Source organism: Chionomys nivalis, chromosome 4 (genome assembly GCF_950005125.1).
Source record: "Chionomys nivalis chromosome 4, mChiNiv1.1, whole genome shotgun sequence".
NCBI classification, from domain to species: Eukaryota; Metazoa; Chordata; class Mammalia; order Rodentia; family Cricetidae; genus Chionomys; species Chionomys nivalis.
The window spans coordinates 63,707,340-63,730,167 of NC_080089.1; the positions used below are offsets into that span (position 1 = coordinate 63,707,340).

The 22,828-nt window shown below is 50.2% G+C and overlaps 1 protein-coding gene across 12 annotated transcripts in view; it reads left to right on the plus strand.

Annotated features, from left to right (window-relative positions):
• The window catches only part of Megf11 (multiple EGF like domains 11), a 326,069-nt gene that overhangs the window by 104,034 nt on the left and 199,207 nt on the right, over nucleotides 1-22,828 (plus strand). For 11 of the 12 annotated variants that reach the window (XR_009056973.1, XM_057766409.1, XM_057766413.1 and 8 more), the window contains exons 2-4: nucleotides 11,050-11,153; nucleotides 16,435-16,536; nucleotides 19,070-19,170. Coding sequence is in view for 11 of the 12 variants with exons in the window: in XM_057766409.1 (XP_057622392.1) it covers nucleotides 11,056-11,153; nucleotides 16,435-16,536; nucleotides 19,070-19,170 (301 nt within the window). In the remaining variant the exon portion in view is untranslated. Of the gene's footprint in view, nucleotides 1-11,049; nucleotides 11,154-16,434; nucleotides 16,537-19,069; nucleotides 19,171-22,828 lie in introns of those variants that run through there. The other variant, XM_057766420.1, reaches the window with a different exon arrangement.

Here is a 22,828-nt window from a genome sequence, read left to right on the forward strand (position 1 = left end):
CCCCAGCAGCACAGACACTAAGGGCATCGTTCAATAAATGGGACCTCCTAAGACTGAGAAGCTTCTGTAAAGCAAAGGACACTGTCACTAAGACAAAAAGGCAACCCACTGACTGGGAGAAGATCTTCACCAACTCCGCAACTGATAAAGGTCTGATCTCCAAAATATATAAAGAACTCAAGAAACTAGACCGTAAAAGGCTAATCAACCCAATTATAAAATGGGGCACCAAGCTGTTTGTTTATTTTTAAACGTGCTTCTGGATATTGAACTCAGGACTCTGTGCTTGCAGTAAAGTACGTCACCGACTGAGTTCTTTCCTGGCCCTGTGTTTCATGTGCAGGGTGGGGGAGTTGTGTGTATGTGTACAAGGGTGCATGGAGGCCTGAGAAGGTGCCCGGCCCCACCGCTCTCCGCACTATTTCTTAGAGAAGGTCTCTCTCTGAGCCCTGAGTTAGGCTGGTAGCCAGCCAGCTTCTGTCTCTATGCCCCCTACTTGAAGGCATATCAAAGAGTTCTATGATAGCCCAGAATGGAGTATAACAAAGGTTTATTTATTTGGGGATAAACTCACAGTAAGGGTAGGGATCCGCAGTCGTCTGTGTGCACTGGAAGCTGGGAACCGAATCCAGCAGAAATCTCTCCCCGCTCATGCTTTTTGTATATACCTCACAATAAAAGACTATTGGCTGAAGGAGTTCGCACAGCACCCACTCCCCATGGCAGTGGGTTACAAGTACATGCAACCTTCCATCCCTGGCATTTTATATGGGCTCTGGGGATTTGAACTCAGGTCCTCGTGCTTATACAGCAAGCTTTCTTACTTGCTGAGCCATTTCTCCAGCCCTCACTCTAGTCTCCTGTTATACATACATATGATCTTACATACCTATTTAAAATCTTTCCTCAGGAAGCAACTAATGGATGAGACCTCATGAAATTAAAGCTTCCATACCACAAAGGAAGTGGTTAGTCAGTGAAGAGACAGCCGGTAGGATGGAGGAAAGTCTTCACAAATTATGTCTGACAGCAAAGAACTCAAGAAACAAACACACAAATACCAGGGCCAGTGAGATGGCTCATGGCTCAGGGCTCAGGGGTAGAAACATATTTGCTGTGCAAATATTATGTCCTGAGTTCAACCCCTGGAATCCACAGTACAAGGGAAGAACCAGCTCCCCAAAGTTGGCCTCTGACCTCTCCATGAGTGCTGTGGCACATATGTGTCTACTCTGACTCTCGTGTCTGTCCCCCTATCTTTCTCTCTTACACTTTTAATAATAGTAAATAAAATAAAAATGTAAACAAATTAAACAAGCAATCAATAAAAAGATTGACATAGTGAGCTGTTTTGTTACCCCATCCCCAGATGAAGAAGTTTGGGTTCCAGATGTTAGGAGACCCACCCAAGGCCACCCAGCTAGTGAGATGCAGAACTGGGGCTGGGGACCCAGGAGCCACCTGAGATTCTGGGCCTTATGGAGCTGGCTGTTGCCTTGGTGATGGTGAAGTGCCCAGCAGGGCTGACCTGGCCAGGCTCTGAGCCAGAAATCCTCAGCATTGGGAACAAAGGGCTGCAATATATTTCTTTTAAAATCCGAATACCTGATCCACGGGTTATCCTGAATAGAGCCGACAAAAATCTACATTAACCATCCATTTTTCCATTCATCTGATCATTTGGGGTCTTTGAAATAGCATAATGTTCTTAATCACGGCCCAGATGTGCGCACTGAGAAGACTTGGGCCATCCATTGGAGGTGGTGTGCTCCCCGCAGCAAACGGCCTCAAGGGTCTCCTGGGGAGCTCCATAAAGGGGCCAGTGTCCCCAGGGGCTGCAGTCCCTCAGGACTGCTGAGTGGGACATCTCCTCCAGCCAGTTCACATGCCAGGGGCACTCTGCAGGAACATGGTGCTGCTGTTTGTGCTCTTTTGTCCATCCCCCCCCCCTTGTTCCCCACATCACGATCCATCAGGGGCATCTTCGGGCCGCATCAGTCAGTGGACGGTGAATTATTTTACATATCTTTGCTACCCCAACGCCTGTGATGATCATGCTGAATGTCGGACACCACCATAACAACAATGCTTAGGAAGCACAAGCCTCGTCTTCCCGTTCCCTCCTCCATATGATGACCCTACAAAGCACTGTCTGTAGCTTCTAGATCTTTCTGCTTCTCTCCATAGATATGCAAGTTCTTTTCTTTTTGTTTTTGAGTACTATGACTCCCAGATTGATCTCAGATCCCTGGGTTCATGTGATCCTCCTGCCTCAGCCACCCCTCCTACCATACACATTTTTCATCCATGGGTCCAGTACTCACGCTGTGTGAGTAGGCATGCTGGAGGTGACTCACGGAGGCCCCTGTGGGTACCGCAATTTACGTTGCTCCAGGGCTACACCTCTTTAAGACTGTTTTTTTGCCTGCCTTTGGCCTTGATCAGTAGGGATGCCAGGCTATGGAACATTGATCAGAGCAAAGGTCGGATTTCCCACTGTTCTTGCCCCAGGTTTCTTGCAGGCAGGGAAACACCTTGATGCTTTGAGCCAGCCTCTTCCATGAGGCCCTGCCTTTGCCAGCGTTCCCACATACCTGCAGCAGGTGTTTGGGCTCTGGAGCTGGACCGTGCCGGAGTCACCCCAGTGTTCACTGTGTCTCAGTGGACAGATGAAGGATGGAGCTCACCTTGTAGCTGTTGTTAGGATCAACCCTGACCAGCCCCACCTTTGCCCAGCTGAGCACAGGTGCTCCAGCAAGAGATTTTCCCATCCACAATTTTTCTTCTTCTGGCTTCTTAGAAACTCTGGAAGCCAAAATTACAGAGCTGCAAGGGTTTCAGAGGTGGAGGCTATGTGTTGTGAGCAAATGAATATTTATTGAACATCTCTGGGCAGAACCTGCTCGCACTGTGTGGCTTTCAGAGCATCGTGATGTTAGTCCATGGAAAACATGAACCCTGGCCTGGGATGTGGTTCAGCTGTTTGGATGCTTGCCCAGCCTATGCAAAGCGCTGCGTTCCATCCCAAGCACCACAGAAACCAGGTGTGGTGGCTCATACTCGTAATCTCAGAACTGAAGCAAAGGGAATGGAAATTGAAAGTTGTGAGGTCAGCCTAGGCTACCTGATGCCCTATCTAAAAAAAAAAGGAGGAGAGGATGGGGGTGTTGGGGGTGTGCAGGCAATGGTTTTCCCTGGGTTATGTAATCCTATCGCTATTAGGTTTTGAACTCATCCCTGCTAACTCCTGTTCTTTACGTGAACCCTGAAGTCTCCCTGCCTCCCGTCCCTGAGGAAATCACCTCCCCTCCTGGGGCATAAAATGTTGGACAGCAGATGCTGTTCGGTGTCCTTGGGCCAGTTTTGACACCTTATGGCTTGCTGTTCAGATGACATAGTCACATCTTGGAGACACATGGATGACTCTCGAGGACCCAATACCTCAGTTCACTGGTTACACCTTGTGGTTTGAGAAGTGAACAGGAATGGAATTTGACCCACCAGGATGACCCCATTCCCTGGATGTTTATAGCATGGCTGGGAGGTTTTGAGGATGGAGCTATGATTTGGTACCTGGGCACAAGGGACTCCTATGGTTCTTAGAACCTGGAAGCTGGAAAGCAGCAGACACAGTGGGCAGGCACGCAGGGAGTGAGGGGAGTAGCTGGCCTGGTTGAGTGTGCCCTGATTTGCAAAGAAATGGAAAGATGGAGATAATTGCTTTGTGAGAAATAGGATGGTCTGAGAACACAGATAAGTTTCTGCCTTCATCTTCGCAGGGCTGGAGGCCATGGGTAGATATGAGGCTGCCTGCTCGGGAGTGGGGAGCACGGAGTTGGGGGCGGGCGGAACCCAGAGCTGTTGGAATGGGGCAGGAGGCCAGCACTTGATTAGTTTGGAGATGTCTCCTTAGTCCCATGGGTGTGCTACGCTCTCTTTCCAGCCTGGCTGATGTCAGGGCTACTTGCGTTTGGCAGGGCAGGGGATGAAGGGGACAGGGCAGTCTTCCGATCCTGATGAATGGTCCTTGGCAGCCTCCCTAGCGTCATTCTTGAGATTTGCAGTGTGAGGCTTCCTAGGTAAGGGGAAAACAGGATTTATCAGGGTGGTGGAGCCCAGCTTCAGAGGAAGACATTTAACATGTCTGGGGAGGGGACTGCAAGGCCCTCTGATTTATCCTGAGGGGCAGGCACCTATCAGGGCTGCAGCATTGGCACGGGAACTCTGCACTCCTGAGGTCAAGGGAACACTCTCACTCTTTTGGAGATTAGGAGATGTGGATTTATTTTTAAAGGTTTGGTTTCATTGATTTATTTTTGTATAGGGAAATTAGAAAGCTATCAACATAAAGTCAGCCCCTGGTGGGATTACTAGGGGCAGGAGGCTTCCTCAGGGCAAAGACAGAGCCTCTTAGTGTTGGGCTGCGGAGGCCCCTCCTTTCCTCTCTAGTCTTCTTCTGATCAGACCCCAGTGAGTCTGGAAAACAGAGCAAGGTCTGGGGATGGTGAAGCACCTGAGAACAGGGCCAGGGAAAGGGAGAGGGGTGGCCAGACTGGACAGTCACCTTGGCGTTGGCCTCCTGTGTACAAACTTGGCTTTTCTGCTTTATTCAGAAGACAGCAGAAGTGTGTGTATGCCCTATAAATAGAAGCTAGAGTTCTCTCCGCACCCACATGCTGCGAGGGATGTGAGGTGCGTGCACAATCAGTCCCAGCTTCTGCCGCCCTTGGTCCTGAAAGTTCCTTTTCATGGGCCGCTCAGGAGGTTATTCGTCCTCATTTGCAGTGGGAGCTATTGACCAGCCTTCAATGCCTGCCTTGTGTCGCCTCCCCAGGCAGGCAAGTGCCGGTGCTGATGGGGAGGCCCAGACAGAGGGCTCTGAATCACACTCAGGATGTCACGGGTGCCCATGATAACTGATGCCAACAGACTGGTGTTCCTGTGTGCTGTGTGCTCCTCATAGAATGACATGGGATGAGTGGTATCTTCTGTCAGATGAGACAGGTGCATGTTCTTAAGGCTTGGGGTGAGTGGAGGCAGAGGCTGACTGTAGACTCAGTTAAGTTGTTGATGACCTGAGATGACCTGAGAATCCCTCTCAAATGCAGGCAGTGCTCTGTGGTGTGGAAACACAGACGTGAAGGCAGCAGGCGGAAATGCCTGCCCCAAATGTTCTGCTGGTATGGGGCAAGGGCAAGGGTTTGTGAAGAGATAAATAAGACTGGCTTTTAGGGCTAGAGATAATAAGGAGGCTGTGTCTGGGTGGTAGTTACAGAACAGCTTTGGAGGGGTGACTTCTGTAGGGACCCCAAATGTGTGCTTTCCCTGCCCTATCCAGGACCCAGGACAAGCACTGTGAGTCTTCGTGCACTGTGTTCTAGTTAACATTAATTGTCAACTTGATAAAGCCTAGAATTACTTTCTAAAAAGGATTCTCAGTTAAGTAATTGTGTTTATCAGGTTTATCTACTGGGGACTTTTTTGGCTGTTAGTAGATAGGAGACTTAGTCCACTGTGGGAGGCACCATTCCCTGAGTCTGTATAAGGAATCTAGCTAAGCACGAACCTGAGTAAGTTAGCAAGCAACGTTCCTTCAGGAATATAACCTCCTTTTGTTTGTGCCCTGACTTCCCTCTATGAGATGTAAGTGAAATAAACCCTTTTCTCTAAGGCGCTTTTGGCCCAGAGTGTTTTATCAAGTAACAGAAAACTAGGGCACATGCTTTCCCCAGTGTCTCTGCATGCATTCCAAGCAGTCATTATACTCCAACCCCTTTGATGTAGTAGAAGAACCTTTTCAAGGCCCATAAAACAGTGCTGGTGAGTAGCTCAGTTGGTAGGGTGTCTGTCTAGTATACCGGAAGCCCTGGGTTCAATCCCAGTCACTACCTAAGCCAAATAGTCCCAGTCACTGTGGAAGTAGAAGCAGGAGGATCAGGAGTTTAGGGGTCCATAAAATGGGGTCTGACTGCTGCCACCCCTGATGCCAATGCAAATTGGTTGAGAAAGAAGAACTCATTGGAAGGGATACAGAGAGAAGGAGGGTCTAGGGACATGACTCTGGCTTCAGTGTATGAGATTTTAGCACCTTCAGAATAAGGCAGGTAGGAGAGATGAAGCAGGCTGTAGGAGTTTTGTGCAGATGAACTTTGTAGCAATAGGTCCCTGGGCCATCTGTCTATCTCCTCTCTGTCCCAGTTTCTGCACATTGACTAAGAGAGCCCCTGGTGCCTGGTCAGGTGTGGGACAGTCTGGACTCCACAGGTGCTGGCCTGAGCAAACCAAAGATAGAACAGAGGCGTCCCATGGATGTCAACATGGCCAAAGTTGGCTCAGTCTGCATGGGCAACCTAGGCCAGAACTCCTTGGGTAGGGATGAGGGGTTCCTTTGCTACATGGTCCATGTTTTGATCTTGTTCTCTGTGTATTTCTGTCTCTGTCTCTCTCTAAGAGCTTCATATATTTTCGGCTGACCTTGAACTTAATATGTTGTTGAAGATGACCTTGAACCTCTGATCTTCTGCCTTTACTTCCTGTATGCTGGCATTAGCACCACCGTGTTCAATCTGTGCGGTGCTGGGGAGTGAGTCTAGTTCTTGAGACACAATAAGCAGACACTCCACAGACTGAGGCACATCCCTTGCCCAAGATCAGTGTCTCTTAAGATACCCAGTGGCAACCTAGGAGGTCCTGAAGCGTCGGAGCAAACCATGAACTGGCATGATTCAGGCCTCCTGGTCAACTTGACCTTGAAGAAGAGAAGCGAAGTCTCTCACATTGGGACCATAAGGAGCTCTGCTCACCCAGCTGACTGTGCCACTAGAAAGGTCTCTCTCCTTAGGTCCTTTCAGAGCCTGAGGTTTGTGCTGATCCACCCTGCACCGTGGCTCCTGCAGGGAAAGACTCAGCAGGCAGCTGAGATTATCCGCTTACCTGAGACATTTCTGTCATGTTCTCACAGGACTCTACTATGCCCGTAAGCTGTAGAACACTCCCCAACACTTCCATTCGGCCACTGTGTAAGCTTCTCCCTCCTGGCTCTTCCAATGCCACCTGCTGCATCGGTACAGTGTGTGCACCTGCCTCCACTTTTCAGTGCTCTACCTGTCCCAAGGCTCATTTACTCTACCCAGGCTTTCCCAGGTTCTCTACTTGCTGTTCTCCATCTTGTTTAGTGGGCCTCAGCCAATTTGTGAGGTTTCTTTGGGTTTTCAGGCATAGGCAGGTGCTATAGGGACCTTCTTTAATTTAAACCATGGCAGGGACATGAACTGATTAGACCCCACTGGCAGGTGTGAGTCACACCACCTGGTGACCTCTCTGTTTCTCCATTCATCAGAGACAATGCCTCCCACACTCTGAAGCAGGAGGGGTTCCCTAACTCTGGAACCCAGCTCCTCTCTCTGCCTCTTAGCACGCAGGGAGAAGGGACAGAGAGAAGAAGCCAGATGACTTATTTACGTGTGTCTCCTTTGGAAATGATCCTGGGGCATTTTCTTATTTAATTATTAATGTCCCCGTGGTGCCTGATACGTTAACCTCTGTCACTCCAAATGGAGTCATCTAATAACCACGGTGGCAGGATTGATTGTCCCTTGGTCATCTCATAAGCGTATGTCTTTGGTTCAGGTGCTCCCCAAGAGCTCCTGGGAAGTCCCACTAAAGAGACTGGGCAGGAGTTGTTCTCACATGGTGACAGATTTTTTTCCTGGCTGCTTTTCTGTCTTCTCAACTGAAGTGTCAGAGATAAGGCGATATTGTTTGAGAGTCAGTGCCTGGAGTGGGGGTAGGGCTCTCTCTGCCACCACTGATTGCTTACAACACATCAGAAAGATAAAGGACACTTGCTAGGATGATAGCAGGGAAGGCAGGTGACCACACTGGAGCGTGGGGCCTCTGCTGTCACTGTCTGGGGGCTAATAGGGGTGTTATCAATGGTCCTGACCTTTGTCAAGCCCTGCTGGGTAGTAGATGGTGCCGAAGATGAAGAGCAGGCTGAGGGAGAGTGGAGCAGGAGTGAGGAAACCCCACCCGACAAAAAGAGGAGAGAGAGAAGAGAGAGAGAGAGAGAGAGAGAGAGAGAGAGAGAGAGAGAGAGTCTGTCTGTCTGTCTGTCTGTCTGTGTCTGTGTACAGGATCACATACCCATATGTTCACAGAGGCCAGGAGAGGACATCAGATGTCCTGTTCTATAACTCTCCACCTTATCCCCTTGATTCAGAGTCTCTTGGCGAATCCAGAACTAGACTTGCAACCATCAAGCCTCAGTGATCTCCCTGTCTCCACCTGTCCTGGTGCAGGGGATCCAAACTTAGGACCTCACGCTAATGCAGCAAGCAGGCTCACTAAGCTATCTCTGTAGGGTCTCGATTGACTGACTGGCTGACTGGCTGGTCGGTTTTAGTGCCGGAAATGGAACGCAGGGTCTTGCACACACGGCGCAATTGATGTACTATTGAGTCATACCCACCGCCCAGGATACATCTCAGGCTTGGCTAGGTTCCAGGAAGAGTCTGAGTGTTAGGGGGTCTGAGGTACATCATCATTGTGCCCCTAATGTCGGACATCCTTCTCTCCCTACTCCTATCAGAATTGGACATGGCCCTGATGAGACTTGACATTTCAGGCCTCGGACTTTCTGTCTGAGTACCGTTTTCCCACACCATCCATCTCCTCTTCCAGTGTGCCCATCCAGACAACCATCGCCTTCTCTGCCGTGGTCAGTCTCCAGTGACTCCTGCCAGTTAAGAGTCCCCTACACTGAGCTATTCAGACCCGACAAGGCAAGAAAAGCTCGAATGAAGACTTTGTTGTTATTGTGTTTTTCAAGACAGAATTTCTCTGTGTAGACTCAGCTGTCTAGAAACTCGCTCTGTAGACCAAGCTGGCCTAGAACTCAGAGATCCACCTGCCTCTGCCTCCCAAGTGCTGTGATTAAAGGTGTGTGCCACCACTCCCAGCATAGTGAAGACTTCTTAAGAACTTCCTTATGATGGCTATGATCCAAGTAACCCTTCCACTCACTGTGGGTCCCCAGGAGCCAGAGGATCCATCTCCTCTCGTCTTGGGCCCACTCCTTTGATAGCCAAAGCCTTCTAAATTTAAAGGTGCCATCTCAGGTCCTTTGGAGGAAGAGGCTGAAACTAACAGGATCTGCCCAAGCATATATTAGGGTCACATGGGGACAGGGACAAGACACTCTGTAGTGGTCATTCAAGACTCACCTACCTTCCTGAGTTCTGTGCGTATCATTCATTCTTCCTCAGACCTCCATGGAAAAAGATGCTCCCGTCCCTCCTGACTCTCCAACTCTCCCCAGAACTAGGTGTCCCATTCTGAATCTACTTGAATCGCCTAGTGGAGAATGGAGAGGTAGGATGGATGGCTGACATTGGCCGTCATCCTCAAGCCATGCTGTGTGAACTCTAGGCTGTGTGTAGTGGTTGCTGAGTCTCGGCTGCTAAACCAGGGAGGGCAGATGATGGGACTGGGAGAGTAGCTGCACTTCTTGGATTCTGCCAATTTAGAGAGAAGCGGCAGGGTCACCCTTCCTGCCCCCAAGGGGTCTGTAGATGCCCTTGATCTCTGGCTAAATCTGCACTCAGCTGGGTGATTACCAAAATGTATGGAGACAGTACAACCTCATTAGTTATTAATTTAGAACCCATGGTTACACAGAGTTTGTGATGATTTGCTTGTAGTTGGGGGGGGGCGGTTCTAAAGAAAGGATTTAACTAGGAATGCCTGAGGTGGGAGCAGAACAGTTAAGCGTCTAGGAGAAGAGGTCGCATGGAGTACCGTGTCTGCAGATGAGTGTAAATACACGCCATTCTTGTTTGTTTCCCAAGGAGGATAAATGGCCCTCATCTAAGAACGCAGGGCCTGTGGGCTAGCTATCCAACCATTTCAAATCTGAGGACTGATTTCCAATGTCAAAATGTTTTCCAGAACACCCTCAGCCCTGCTTAATGGAAATTGTATTTCTCTTAGTGTCAATGGTTGAAAAGAAAAGCTGCCCTGGATTCATTAAAACCTTTAAATAAATCATAATAGCACCTCTGCCATAAGTCACGGTGTGGGGTCAGCTCATAGCGGACACTGGGGCTCATGGGGTCCAGCCCCTTTGGACGTGTCCTCACTCTCCTGTGTCTCCAAGGTCAGTGGCCTATCAGGTGGGGACATTTAGACTAGAAGGCATTCTCTAAAGCTGTAGTGTAAGATTATAAGGTCTTGGAGAGTAAGGACAGGGGCCACTCAGTCCTGGCCCCACCCCCCTCATGGCTCACTCTCCTTCCTCTTTAAGCAGCTCTGTATTGGGGATCTCTCACTTAGGAGACAAGGGAGTTGGAACTGTGTAGCCGCATTAAGTACTTACTGTTCAGTGATACTTCAGGGGCCTTGATACCTGGCCCATCTCTTCCTTAAAGCCCTGTTATTCAACTGTCCCAGCCCCTTTTCCCACAGTGGGAGTGCTATTTGGTGACACCAAGGAACCGGTATCCTGGAGGAGGAAAGAGAATCAGAGGCCTAGTGTTCCGGGTGGCTGGTGCCCAACATGCTCAGAAGTGCTGTCTCAGTTCAGTGTTCCCGCTGGCCACGCAGTTACGTTACTTCTCTTTCTTAGCATAGGAAGAGCAGGAGGGGATGGGATTACCCAGCCTTACCAGAGATGAGGAGGAGGTGGAGGAGGGAAGAGCCTTGACTCTACAATGGCCAGATCCAAGTTTCTGTATCAAGGATAGACTTGGGGCTGGGGGACAGGGTGGTTCTCTGAATATGGAGAAACTTTAGCCTATGTATTGCATGTGGGCTTCTTCCTGGGGAGGTCTTGGACCCGTGACTCAAGATTCCCTCCTTCAGTTACTCAGAGCTGTCTCCATGTTAGTCAATGATGTGAAATCCCATGCTCATTACCATGTGGCCGCTGTGGGAACCCCGGCCTGTTTAGTATCTCTTCATCTGGTTTGAGGGAGGACTGGTCTTAGCACCAAACAGAAGCTGCAACAGGAAGTCTGAGTAAGCCGCTTTCTTCTCTGTTCTCCCACACAGGGCTTGATGGCGCCATCCACGGTGGGCCTCCTTGTCATCTCCCTTCTGCAAGCCGCCCTCACTCTGAACCCTGAGGACCCCAATGTGTGTAGCCACTGGGAGAGGTAAGCTGGCGTTCCCTGGAGGGCTCCGTCTGGGTGTGGCACTATGGAGAAATGCCAGAGGCAGGAGAGGCAGCAGCTGGCTGTGGAAGGCCTGACGTCCAACAATGAGGTGAAGACAGGTCAGGGCATCTCAGACTGAAGGACAGGGTAAAGCAAGGTGGATTTCTGAAACCCAGGGCCATGGGAGGACAAGGTGGTGGCATGTGAACAGCAGGTGACCACACCCGGTTGGGCTGTCCTGTCCTTTCCTCCTTTGTATCCCCATCCTGTACTAGAGACTGTTTTCATGCTATGATCAAACATCTGACAAATACAGCTGAGAAAAGGCAGGGTTATTTTGACTCACGGTTTGAGGGTACAGAACATCATGCAGGAAAAGCACAGTGGCAGGAGTGTGAGGTGACTGTTCACACGTGACAGTGGCTCACATGCAGCAGCAGCTCACACACGACAGCAGCTCACATGCAGCAACTGCTCACACACAGCAGTGGCTTACATGCGGCAGCGGCTCACATGTGGCAGGCAGTGGCTCACACGCAGGAAGCAGAGAGATAAACACTTGTGCTCACTTCTCTCTCTCCTTTCTATTCAGTTCAGAACCCCAGTCCATGGAACGTAGTTGCCCTCCTTTAGGTAGAGTCTTCCAACCTCAGTTAACCCAGTCTAGAAATCCCCCACAGATGGAGATTTTCCTTCTAGATGACTAGTTTGCCTTCTAGGTTTGCCTCTAGTTCTGGTCAAGTTGGCAATCAATCAGTATCAGCTACTACACACCCATTTACAGATGAGGAAGTAGAGGCCTGGGGAGTTCTGTCTCTGTCTACAGCCAGAGTGGTGGCAAGAGGAGGTATGGATTGTGGTCCTAGATGTCTTATCTTGAACTCTGGGATGTCGGTCATAATCTCTTAGGACTGGTAGCAATGGCAGAATGGAGGAACAGCCAGGGCCTGCCAGGAGGTGATGGGGAGCTTCTGGTTTTGGTTTGATCAGGGCAGGAGTGGCAGGGCCAGATGAAGCTAGCTCAGGCAGGGTGGCAGGACCACAGCAGGGGAGCCTGCCGCATATAGGCTGCAGCAGTGAGTACTAGTGTCTAGGCTAGGTCCCTGCAGATAGGTCTGACTTTGAAGCCCAAGGTTAAAGTATTGATTTTGGTGAGCAGAAAGACAGTGACCAGAGACCCAATCAGGAAAAACTGAATTAAACCCTGGAATTGATTGGCCATGCTGACCAGGATGACTCTGCCACTTAGACACTAATAAATCAAATGAGTAAAATTAAGATGGAGACCCGATGAGGGAAATGGATGGTGGAGGAGGGAAAGCAAGATAGGCCCATGAGGATGGATCGCCAGTCTCTGGGCAGAGAGAAACATTTCGTCGAGGCAAGACAGGGCACTGGGGTAGCCTAGACACCCGTAGGCCAAGAAGACTGGGGGGGGGGGAGAAGAGGGACAGCACCTGCTCCCGTGTGTTATCTGGTGGCTGGATGTCCAATGTAGAGTTGTGATGACATCAAGGCTAAAGCAAAGATGCCTTGTGGTGCCCTGGAAAGAATGTAAAACATCTGTGAAGACTTCAGGGTGTATTTTTCTACCTGCCAGCTGTGCCCCTTGGGGGAGCCTCTAAACAACTGTGATCCCACAACCAGGTCTATTCAGCAAGGCAAGTAAACATTCTCACCTCACAGGCTCATGGGAGGAGCAAGGGAGCCAGGTTCCTGACAGTGCTTGGCAGTCATTGTCTTCACATTGACAACATTGGCTCAGGACAGGGTCATTATCAGCTCGGGCACAGAGACTTACTAGGGGTGCTTGAGCCCAGGCCAGGGACTCAGATTCAGTGTTCCATGATCCATCTTTTTCACTTTCCCCTTTCCTCCTGGTTGGTGAATCTAAGCCTTTGCTCCCCAGTGTTCAGGGAGCCTCACTGATAGACAGAACTCCTCCTTAGTCTGTGGTTGGGGCCTTCTTCCCCAGAGAAGCTGTCCATCATCAGCCAGGCAAGACTGAAGTAGCCAGGTTCTAGGATTCCTGCTGCCTCTTTGGTCATCTGTGTCTTCTTCCAAGACCAAGAAAGAGTCTTGGTCTCTTTCTCTCTCTCTTACGGAGAGCCATCCCTTATAACAGGACCCATAATGAATCTATTCAAACTTGAAGTGAAACTCTACTTGTCTCCCTGCCCAGAGTGAACAAGGTTGGAACGTGAAAATGTTCGGGGTGAGCTGACTCTTGGGTGGCTGCAGCTCTCAGCTCAGGCCATGGCCTACATGAGAGAACAGGGAGCCAACCAGGAGTGAAACCCAGGTTTCTCCCCTCCACCCTTGAGAAGGAAGCTGTCTGTGATTCCTTCTTCTTAGATCTTCCGACCAAGATCCCCTGATACTGTGTTTAGATGTATCTAGTCTGTTCCATTCCATAAACACACCCCGGTCCTCAGAGTACTTGGGGATACTTTCTCAGCTGGATTAGCCCCTCTGGAAGACTCCTTGTTAATTATGTCCCTCTACCACACAACCCAGGGTAGTGCACCGCCCTTCTCCCCTGCTCCCCCGTGTGCAGTTGGTAAATCCTGGTGCTTTGTGACGGATTAGCCCCTCATTAGCATGTTGGCAAGTGAGCAGTGTTAAACTACCCGGCTGTGAAAGCAGGGCACACACTGCAGGTTGGAGACTTGGCACTGGTACAAGGCGCTCTTGCTGGACTTGCTCAGCTCTGGGGATCCTACAAAGCTAAGTCCACCCCCATGACATCAACAGGCCCCCTGCCCGCCACCTTGGGGACTGGCTCCTTTACCTCAGTCAGCACTGGAATAGCAAGCTGAACCCCCAAGTGAACAAAGGTGGGGTGCCCATTCTGTAGCAGGACTTGTTCCCTGCCCCCAACATGGTAAGGGAGAATCATTCCATGCCTACCACAGGAGGAAAATCATTGCATGTCACACTGATGAAGGCTAGCATCTATTAAGCACTTCCTATGTATCCAGTAAGCATTTTTACTGCTTTTTTCCATCAAGAGGTACAGATTACTGTCCCTGTCCTTTAATTCTCACTGTAATCCACCAAGTCCCTCATATTTGTCACAGATTTTCAAATGAGGACATGGAGGCTTACGGGAGTTCAATGACATGTTTAAGGACATGCTGGTGAGTGATAGGCCCCACACAGGCCTCCAGGCCCAGGCTCTGACTCATTCATTTGCCTTCTAAGAGACAGTCTTGCAAAATACAGCACGGTGCAGTGGGATTTTAGAAAATCTGTGCTGACCTGCCTGTTTCCTAAGACCTAGCAATGAACAGGGATGTGGGCCATGCCTGCCTAGACTTATATGTCTGGACCACATCTCCCAGGTACCCACCCCAGAGACGTCGTTACCATCCTGATTGTCAGAACTCACCACTTGTCTGGGTCTGAGCACTGCTGACCATTCCTGGCCTGCTTGCAGGACTCCAGACCTCTAGCCTCACAGGCATCAGGGAGCAGACTGTGGTCCCACTGCATCCAGCCCTCTTGTAAATGAAACAACAGTTTCCTCAGGCGAAGCAGATGGGCTTTTACAGCCTGAGCCTGGCCATCTGGTCCAGGTCAGTGAGCCTTTTGGGGAAAACATGGAATACAGTCTACGTGACAATTAATTCCTGACACGCTCTCCAGCCTGCCCAGGAGGTGTGTGCCGCATATCGGCAGACATGCGTCAGTAGTGCCACTTCATGTCACCTCGCCAGGGTGGCAAAGGAAAAGCCTGCTTCGATGAAGCCCAGAACAGACTTCATGTGGCTTCCACCTGCTGGTCCAGGTTACAGCTAGTAGGCAGGATGACAATGACTGCTTCCCTCGGAAGATCTGGAGACAAGCACTCTATGTAGCCCCAGCTATGCTAGAGATGCAGTAGACGAGAAGGTCGCTGGGAGAACTAGGGGAAGTTGCTTAGACTGTGATGCTGTGTCCTTATCTTTCAAAGTCAGATTAATTCCTCTACCTGCTTTATAAGAGAGTCAGGAAGAGGCTGTTGGTCAAGTGTTGGCCTAGAAAGCAAGAGTACCCAAGTTTGAGCTCCCAGAACCTACATTAAACAAACAAGCTAGACACATGGTGATGAATTCTTGGAATCCCAGTGCTGAGGAGACAGAGATAGGTGGACCCCCGGGTCTCACTGTGGCCACCTTAGTCTATTCTGCAAGTTCCCAGTCAGTAAGAGTCTCTGTCTCATAACGCAAGATGGCAGGCATTTGAGAGACAACAGCCAAGGTTGTTTGTTCTTAGGCCACCCCACACATGCACACATACAAGCACACCTGTACACTCATGTACTCCTGTACACAAACACATAGAAAAGAATGGAATTAAAGGGATTATCATGGGGACATTCAATACTGGTACAGCTGAGCAAGCTGCCTCTCCTAGCTTCAGTTTCTTCATGTATGCTGTGGGGCCATTGATACAATTGTTTTAAAGAGCATCTCCCATACACACACGTTAAAGACAATGAGAATGCGAACAAACACACCATCATTATTCCTTTAGAGAGATGATCTTGTATGTTGCCCAGGCTGGCTCCTGGCTCAGCAAATTCTCTACCTTCTATACTTGAGGCTGTATGGTGCATACCAATATACCAGGATAATATAAAATATTTTTGACCTGTGGAATCTGCCTTCTGGAACCATGCAGAATAAACTTAAACCTTCCTCTGCTTACTATCTGATAAGGGAAGCAGAATTTTAAAAAATTTGCCTGGGTCAAAAGTTAGTAACGTTATGGTTTAGTTTCTTTTCCTATTAAAGTAATAAAATATCTAGACAAAAGCAACTTATGAGAGAAAAGATTTGTGTTGGCTCGCAGTCCGCATGGTGGCGAAGTCATAGTAGGAGTTGATCACATCCTATCCACAGCCAGGAAGCCGAGGACAATGGCCACATGCTGCTACTCAACTCACTCTTTCCTTTTTATACACTTAGTTCAGGATTCCAGCCCAGGGAATGGTTCCCCCACAGTGGGCAGGACTTCTCCCCCATTAACTGGGATACCATGTGCCCTGCATGTGTGCTCAGAGGCACAGCCTCCTGCTAATTTCTAGCTTCTGTTGAGTTGACAGTTAATGCTAGCCAGCACAGATGTGACCTAGGGTCATGGCTGAGATCCAGGGCAGGAGTCCAGGAGCTGGGAGAGGAGGTCAGAGCTGGATCCTGGTCTTGGGACTGTGGGCTGGGCAAGTCAGAGAAGGGAGGTTGTCCTGGCATGGGCTTGGCCTTTGCTGACTATGGCTTCCATCTTGTCTGGCCCTCAGCTATGCCGTGACTGTGCAGGAGTCTTATGCACACCCCTTTGATCAGATCTACTACACACGATGCGCAGATATACTCAACTGGTTCAAGTGCACCCGGCATCGGTAAGCCCTCCCCAGCGGATAGAATGGGGGGGGGGTAGATACCTGGCTCTCTAGCTTGTTACTGAGAGACCATGGGGCAGGTGTGTGCATGGTCCATACTGTGTTCCTGGAATTCTCTAATGTTGGTGGTCTGAGACGCTGTGAGCTACATTCTTTCTGGCTAAAAGCGATGAACTTCATAACCTGTGAGCAGGGAACCCTCAACCAGCAACATGGAAAGTTGGTGGATGAACACCCCAACTTCCCCACCAAGAGGGGAGGGTACAACTGTGAGGCATTTCTGGTCTGTACCCCATCAATTCCAGGATAGAGCGCCTTGTGTATGGTAGTCACCCACTTAGTAACACATCCTCAGCTGGCTGCTTGACGCTCCCTTCTGACCTCTCTGGGGAGTCCCCTGCCTGTGACCCTTGCCAGAGGCAGGGGCAGAAGTTGGCACTGGTCTTGCCCTGAACCCTGGGATTCTTGTGTCAACACTGAGTTTGCCGAAGTGTGGCTCCATTGTCTCAGGAGACTACACAGCCTCCATTGCCCCGGGGCTGGGTGAGTGAGTGGCTGCTTATTAAAATAGGCTGTGTTCCTAGAATGTGAATGATTTTGCTAAATTATTAAGCTCTGTGGAGCTTTTCCGATGACCTGGAGTGGGCATGCTGACAGCGGTATCATCAGTCTGCGGGGTGTAGTAGCTTGGTCCAGCATCTTCCCCAGAGCCAGGCTGCACCTGCCCTGCTTCCTACACTGGGAGCATACAAGGCTCGGGGAGCCAGAAACAGTGATGGCCTTTCTCCTGGGAGGTGTCAGTGGTGCAGGGTTTAACTCCCAATGGGAGACTTGGGAATCATCTCATGTGGCAGGGAGAATGACCAGTGACTTCTGTGTCAACCCAGAATAAAAACCATCCTCTCTCTCTCTCCCTTTCTCCCTTCCCCTCTCTGTCTCCCTCCCCCCCTTACACACACACACACACACACACACACGCACACACACACCTTCCAGGCCAGGCCAGGAACTGCCTTCCTGTGTTTGGGGAAGTAGCTTCCTGAGAGGCCAGCTTACCCATTATGGGTTTTTGACAAAGTAGAATGACCTTAGCTTAATGCATTCCCAAATATCACAGATTTCCCATGAGGCCCTCATTGTCGTTTGTCATGAGGTGAGAATTTTAAAGATTTGGGAGGGTTGTCTGGGCTGCAGCTGAAGGAATAGCCTCCCAACCTGGCCCAGAATGCTGTGTGAAGCAGGCTGAAGGGACCTCAACACCGCTGTTCTTCACAGTGGAAAAAGCGAGGGCGCCCCCTGGGTATGATGGGGAAGGGGAAAGAGCTGCGCCTTCAAGGCCCTGGGCATTTCCTCTCTGCCTTTAATGGGCATTTCAAATATACCGCACTGAACATGGCAGGGGCTTTCCTTGCCAGTGCCCCTTGTGACTCCTCCTATGGTCTTACCGCAGCCGAAATGCTCTGAAAGGCCAGAAAGCCACCAGAGAGAACTGGTACCAAGCATTATGCAGGGCCCGGTGGCTTGGCAGTTAGAGAGAACTGAGTTTGAATCCTGCTTCTAGCAGTTTTGTTCTCAGGATAATGTATTTTTTATTAGCCTATATGAATTGTAGAAAATAACAGATCTTATTATGACATTTTCATATAGGAGTATAATATACCTTAATCATGGTGCCCCCCACCTCTCGTTTCCCTTTCTTGTCTGACCCTGACATTTATTAGCTGTGTGACCGCAAGCAAGTCATTAACCTCTCTGAGTATCAATTTCTCATCCGTGAAGCAATGGGTAGTGGGATGGGGGAAGCATAAAGTAAGAATGAAAGCTCTAAAAGACAAATGAGAGAAATGAAATTAATGGGGCGTGATGATGGGGTGTGGCAATCGTCCCTGACCCAGGAGGCTGCTGGGAGAATCTTGCCTATAAATCTCTGGGCCAGAACCAAGTCTCAAAAAATTGTGTCTCTGTAGACTAGAATCCCATGCTAGCTTCTTCCTGGGCAGCCTGGGGGCAGGGCTAGAGCTTCCTGGGGAACAGCACGCCCTCTGCAGAAGGCCAGAGGAAGCTCATGTAGGATGCCACAATCAGACAGCCTCTCCTTCTCACTAGCGGGGTCAGGCCAACATCCTGGCATAGGATGGCAGTGGGCACCAAAACTCTCAGGATTCCATTCCCATCCAGGTTCCTAGGGCTTCTCTGAGTCCAGAATCCAGTGTTTTTAAGGGTTCTAGGGGAAGCTCCACCCCCGTGACCCTCCACAATGTCACCCCAGCAGTGTTCTTGGCAGCCCTTGTATCTGGAAGAGATTGGGAAGTCAGCAGGCTCCTCCAGCGCCACGTGGGTAATACACTCTGCACCACAGCGGCCCATATCCCACCATCGATTTTGCTTTATTGCGTTCTTTCATATTCGAAGCCGCCATGCATTTTAAAGTAATTATTGAATGGCATCCTCGATAGAGCTCAACACAAATATCATTCTAAATGGGATAGATTGATTTTCAATCCTTTCAAGTGGCTCTCTCCCTCGTGCCTAGGATCAGCTATAAGACGGCGTACAGGCGTGGCCTCCGGACCATGTACCGGCGGAGGTCCCAATGCTGCCCTGGCTATTATGAGAATGGAGACTTCTGCATTCGTAAGTAGGGGCCCTTGTGGAGGTGGGAGGGAGCCTCCGTAGACACTCTGGGGCTTTGTAGATCCATGCATGATATGAATGCTGAGAGGAGATTCTGAGCTTGATGCAAGTGGGGTTTGGCCTGAGATCAACCAACCTCCCACTACCACCAGGGCAGGTGGAGGCAGACAGTTCTAGGTCCTGTTGGAGATCGAGGAGAAGTGGCTCCTTCTGCAATGGACCCTGTGAAGGAGCAAGAAGAAGGAATTCCAAGAGCCTGGCACAGGGCAAAGCTGTCTAGATGCTCGAGAGAACTTTGCTGGAGGGCTGGAGGTGACGGGTGAGAAGGTGGAAGGCTGGACAGATGGGAGAAGAGGAGGGAGGAAGGCAAGGGGACTCCATGCTGGATGGCTGAATCCCAGCTCCTGTGCAGGGGATGGCCTGGGTAGGTCAGAACACAAGGAGCGCCTACCAAAGAGGAATTCGTGAAAGATGAGCGTAGCTTTTTCCTTGTTTGATTATAGCTGCTCAGAGAATGGGTGGGATAGTGCACACCAGGAAAACGAGTTGAGATGCCGATGGCCATAGGTTCCTAGGTAGGGGATGCCCAGGAGGGAGGACTCTGGCCCCAGCTTTCTGGCCATGTGACTCGAGGCAAGCTTCTTCAGCTTTCTGGGCTGATGACTATGGGGGTCTCTCAGAGCCAATCTGACCAGTGGGATGGTACACAAAAGATCTCCAGGAGGATGTTCGAATGTCCCCCTAACTGCAGGGTGTCACGAAAGCTTGGAAGTCCCCTTAACATGGCTAGTAGGGAACCACTCATAAAGTTCCTGCCTCCACTCAGAGAGTGATGAACCTTGCTAGTATTCTCCTGTGCTAGAAAGAACTCGGACAGGGGCGTGTGCTGGAGCTGGGAATGACATGATGGTTCCCCTCCTGGGCTTACATTGCCTGTCATGCTAGAGAAACTCAGTTCTAATCGCCCTCGAGGATGAGAGCAGGATGCTCCAAGTCAGCCCAGTAGTGATGGTACTTCAGGAAAAGTACAAAGAAAGGCACACTGGCCAGATCCCTGAGGCTTTTCCAGTTGCTGGACTGAGTACCAAGCTAGGATGAGCCCTGGGCCGGCACCTCTCTGTGGATGGAGGTTGTTCTGGGGTACTCTGGTAGAAGTGAGAGCCAGCCAGGCTTGACCGGGGATCAGCAAGGACAGGGCACTATATCAGCAGTACTGTAGAACAGGCCTGGGTCTGAATCTTATTCTGCCACTTCTGGCCTCTTGGTTGTCATGAAGTCAAACAGTCAAAATGTGCTGAGCACAATTCTAACTGTGTCTCGTTCATTGTCAAACAACAGCCCTGTGGGGACAGGTATCATTGTTTCACTTTGCAGATAGGGAAACTGAGTCACAGGCGACATAAGTAATTTGCTCAAGATCATATAGCCAGGAAGTGGCAGCACTTGTGCCGAAGTCTAGGCTGTCTGGACTTCAGGGACTGTGCTCTCCAACAGGTTAGACAGACCAGCTCCTGCTTCATGAACCCGTGTGAGATATTACTTCTCCTGACTTCAGTTTGCAAGCCTGTAAAATGGGGCCAGCATCAGCTGCATTGCTAGACACAGAGGAGGACCTTTGCAAATGTTGGTTCCCTTCTCTGTGGCCTTGGCTTTGACTTCAGCTATTCAAGGAGTTCAAAAGCATTTCCCTGGGAACCCACACTGTACACATAGTCAGGGTTCTCAGGACTGAGTTGCACAGTACAGTCCTAGCAATCCGACAATGGCCATCACCCACCAGAGAGATTGGGAACCCAGAAGCTCAGCCCAGGAGGCTGTTAGTCTTGGCAGTCCCAATCCGGTGCTGAAGGCCATGTTGGAAGCCCAGGGAAGCCAGTTCTATCAGCAAAGGAATCAGCAGTAGCCGTAACAGGGTAGGTGAACTCACCAGGAAGAGTGAGGGCTTACCAAAACTTTCCTTCTCTGTGTGTGTTTGTGTGTGTGTGTTCAGATTTCCTCTTTCTATAAGAACCTAAGTTATACTTCATTAGGCCCTCCCTAAATGACCTCATTGCCTCTATAAGACCCTGTCTCCTTAAAAGGTCATGTCTGAGGGACTGAGAGGGTCAAGACACCAATGTTGAAGGGACAGCACAAAGCTCATGGCACTGCCAGCAGCCTTGTCTTCCTGCTCATGGGGATGAATGACTGGGGTGGTGGCCAGCCCTGCACAGGCTTCATCCCGTCTAAGAGGGGGTGCAGACTCCAGGCTGGGGGAAGCTGTGATAGGGATACCTGGCCGTGGGAAGGTAGAGAACAGCATCCCGATCTGACGTGTGCTCCGGGCAGGGAAGGGAATATCACCCTCCCTCAGCAAACCTTCCGAGTCTTGATTCTCACAGGCAGAAGAATGGTGGTCCAGCAGAGAAAGATTTAGTGGATTCTGCCACTAACTTCGCTGTGCAATCTTGGTCAAATCCCTTGGCCTCTCTGAGCCCTCCTGTGCATGGAATAAGGAGACATGGTGGCGGAGTGTGCAGGAGAGCAGAAAGCTCAACAGAGATCTAGGGGGAACGCTTTCTCTGCCTTTATTCCCGCTCCTCTGCCCAGAGCAGCCATCCTTGTCTGGAGTATTACACCGGAGCTACTCACAACGGCTTTCCTAGGTTACACCCTGTCCTTTCTCGTGGTTTGCAGACACAGCTGAGTGCCCCCTTGATTACCAAGTATCAAAGATTTTCCAGAGATCACAGGACACAAGAGTCTTTCTTCCTCTACTTGAAACAGTCTTGGTGTCGCTGCCTGTGTGAAGCTGCTTTTTATGTCTCTTCAGAGCAGGCTGTCACCTACGTGGGGGTTTGAGTCATTGAGGGGAGGCTCCGCTCCTTAAAAATACGGGCTGAGCGTCAGACTGGATGGACTGGGTTATGCTGCAGTAACATAAAGTCCCAGAGACTTCAAACAGCAATCTTTGGTTTCTTGTTCATGGCTAATGTCTACCTGGACTCTCTGAGGCTGGCTCCTTGCCAGCATCAAGCCAGAGCCTTGGCTGGTGGTACAGCCATTCACTGGAATGCCGAGGGACTCCAGGGCACAGGGAAGTAGACTCTGGCTGGTCTTGAAGGTGGAGAGCCGCAGACATTCAATGAGCATGGTCAAAGCTTCTCAGCGTCCCATAGGATGCCCCAGGACTCACAGTTCATTTCATCTGACAGTGTTGTTGCAGCACCTGCTAAGTTAAAACAGCCTCTGCGTGCGCTGCCTCCAAGGTGGGTGAGGTGGGCGGCTTGCTGGTAACTCGTCAGTGCTACCTGGAGACCTTGTTTCCTAGCCAACTGTATACCTGAACCTCTGACAAGTTCCCTGGTGTGGCTGCTGCAGCTGCTCCTGGAACCCCATCCCTGGACCCCATTCTGAGAAGGGGTGGGCTCTGCATGCTCCTGTCCCAGCACCTTCACCTTCAGTGTGGGTTGCCAAGAGGCCCAGCAGGTGTCTCCCTGATTCCTCTCTTTGGCAGCAGGGTCTTCTCCCAAAAAGCAGGAGGGAAAAAGCCGGGGCCTCAGGAGTGGCCCAGTTGGTCACTGTTAGCCCATTCTCCTGGTTTTCCATTTCCTAGGCCTCAATTTTCTTTCAATTTTTTTTTTTCTAACTCCCTTAAACATCCAGGCAGTGTCTTCTG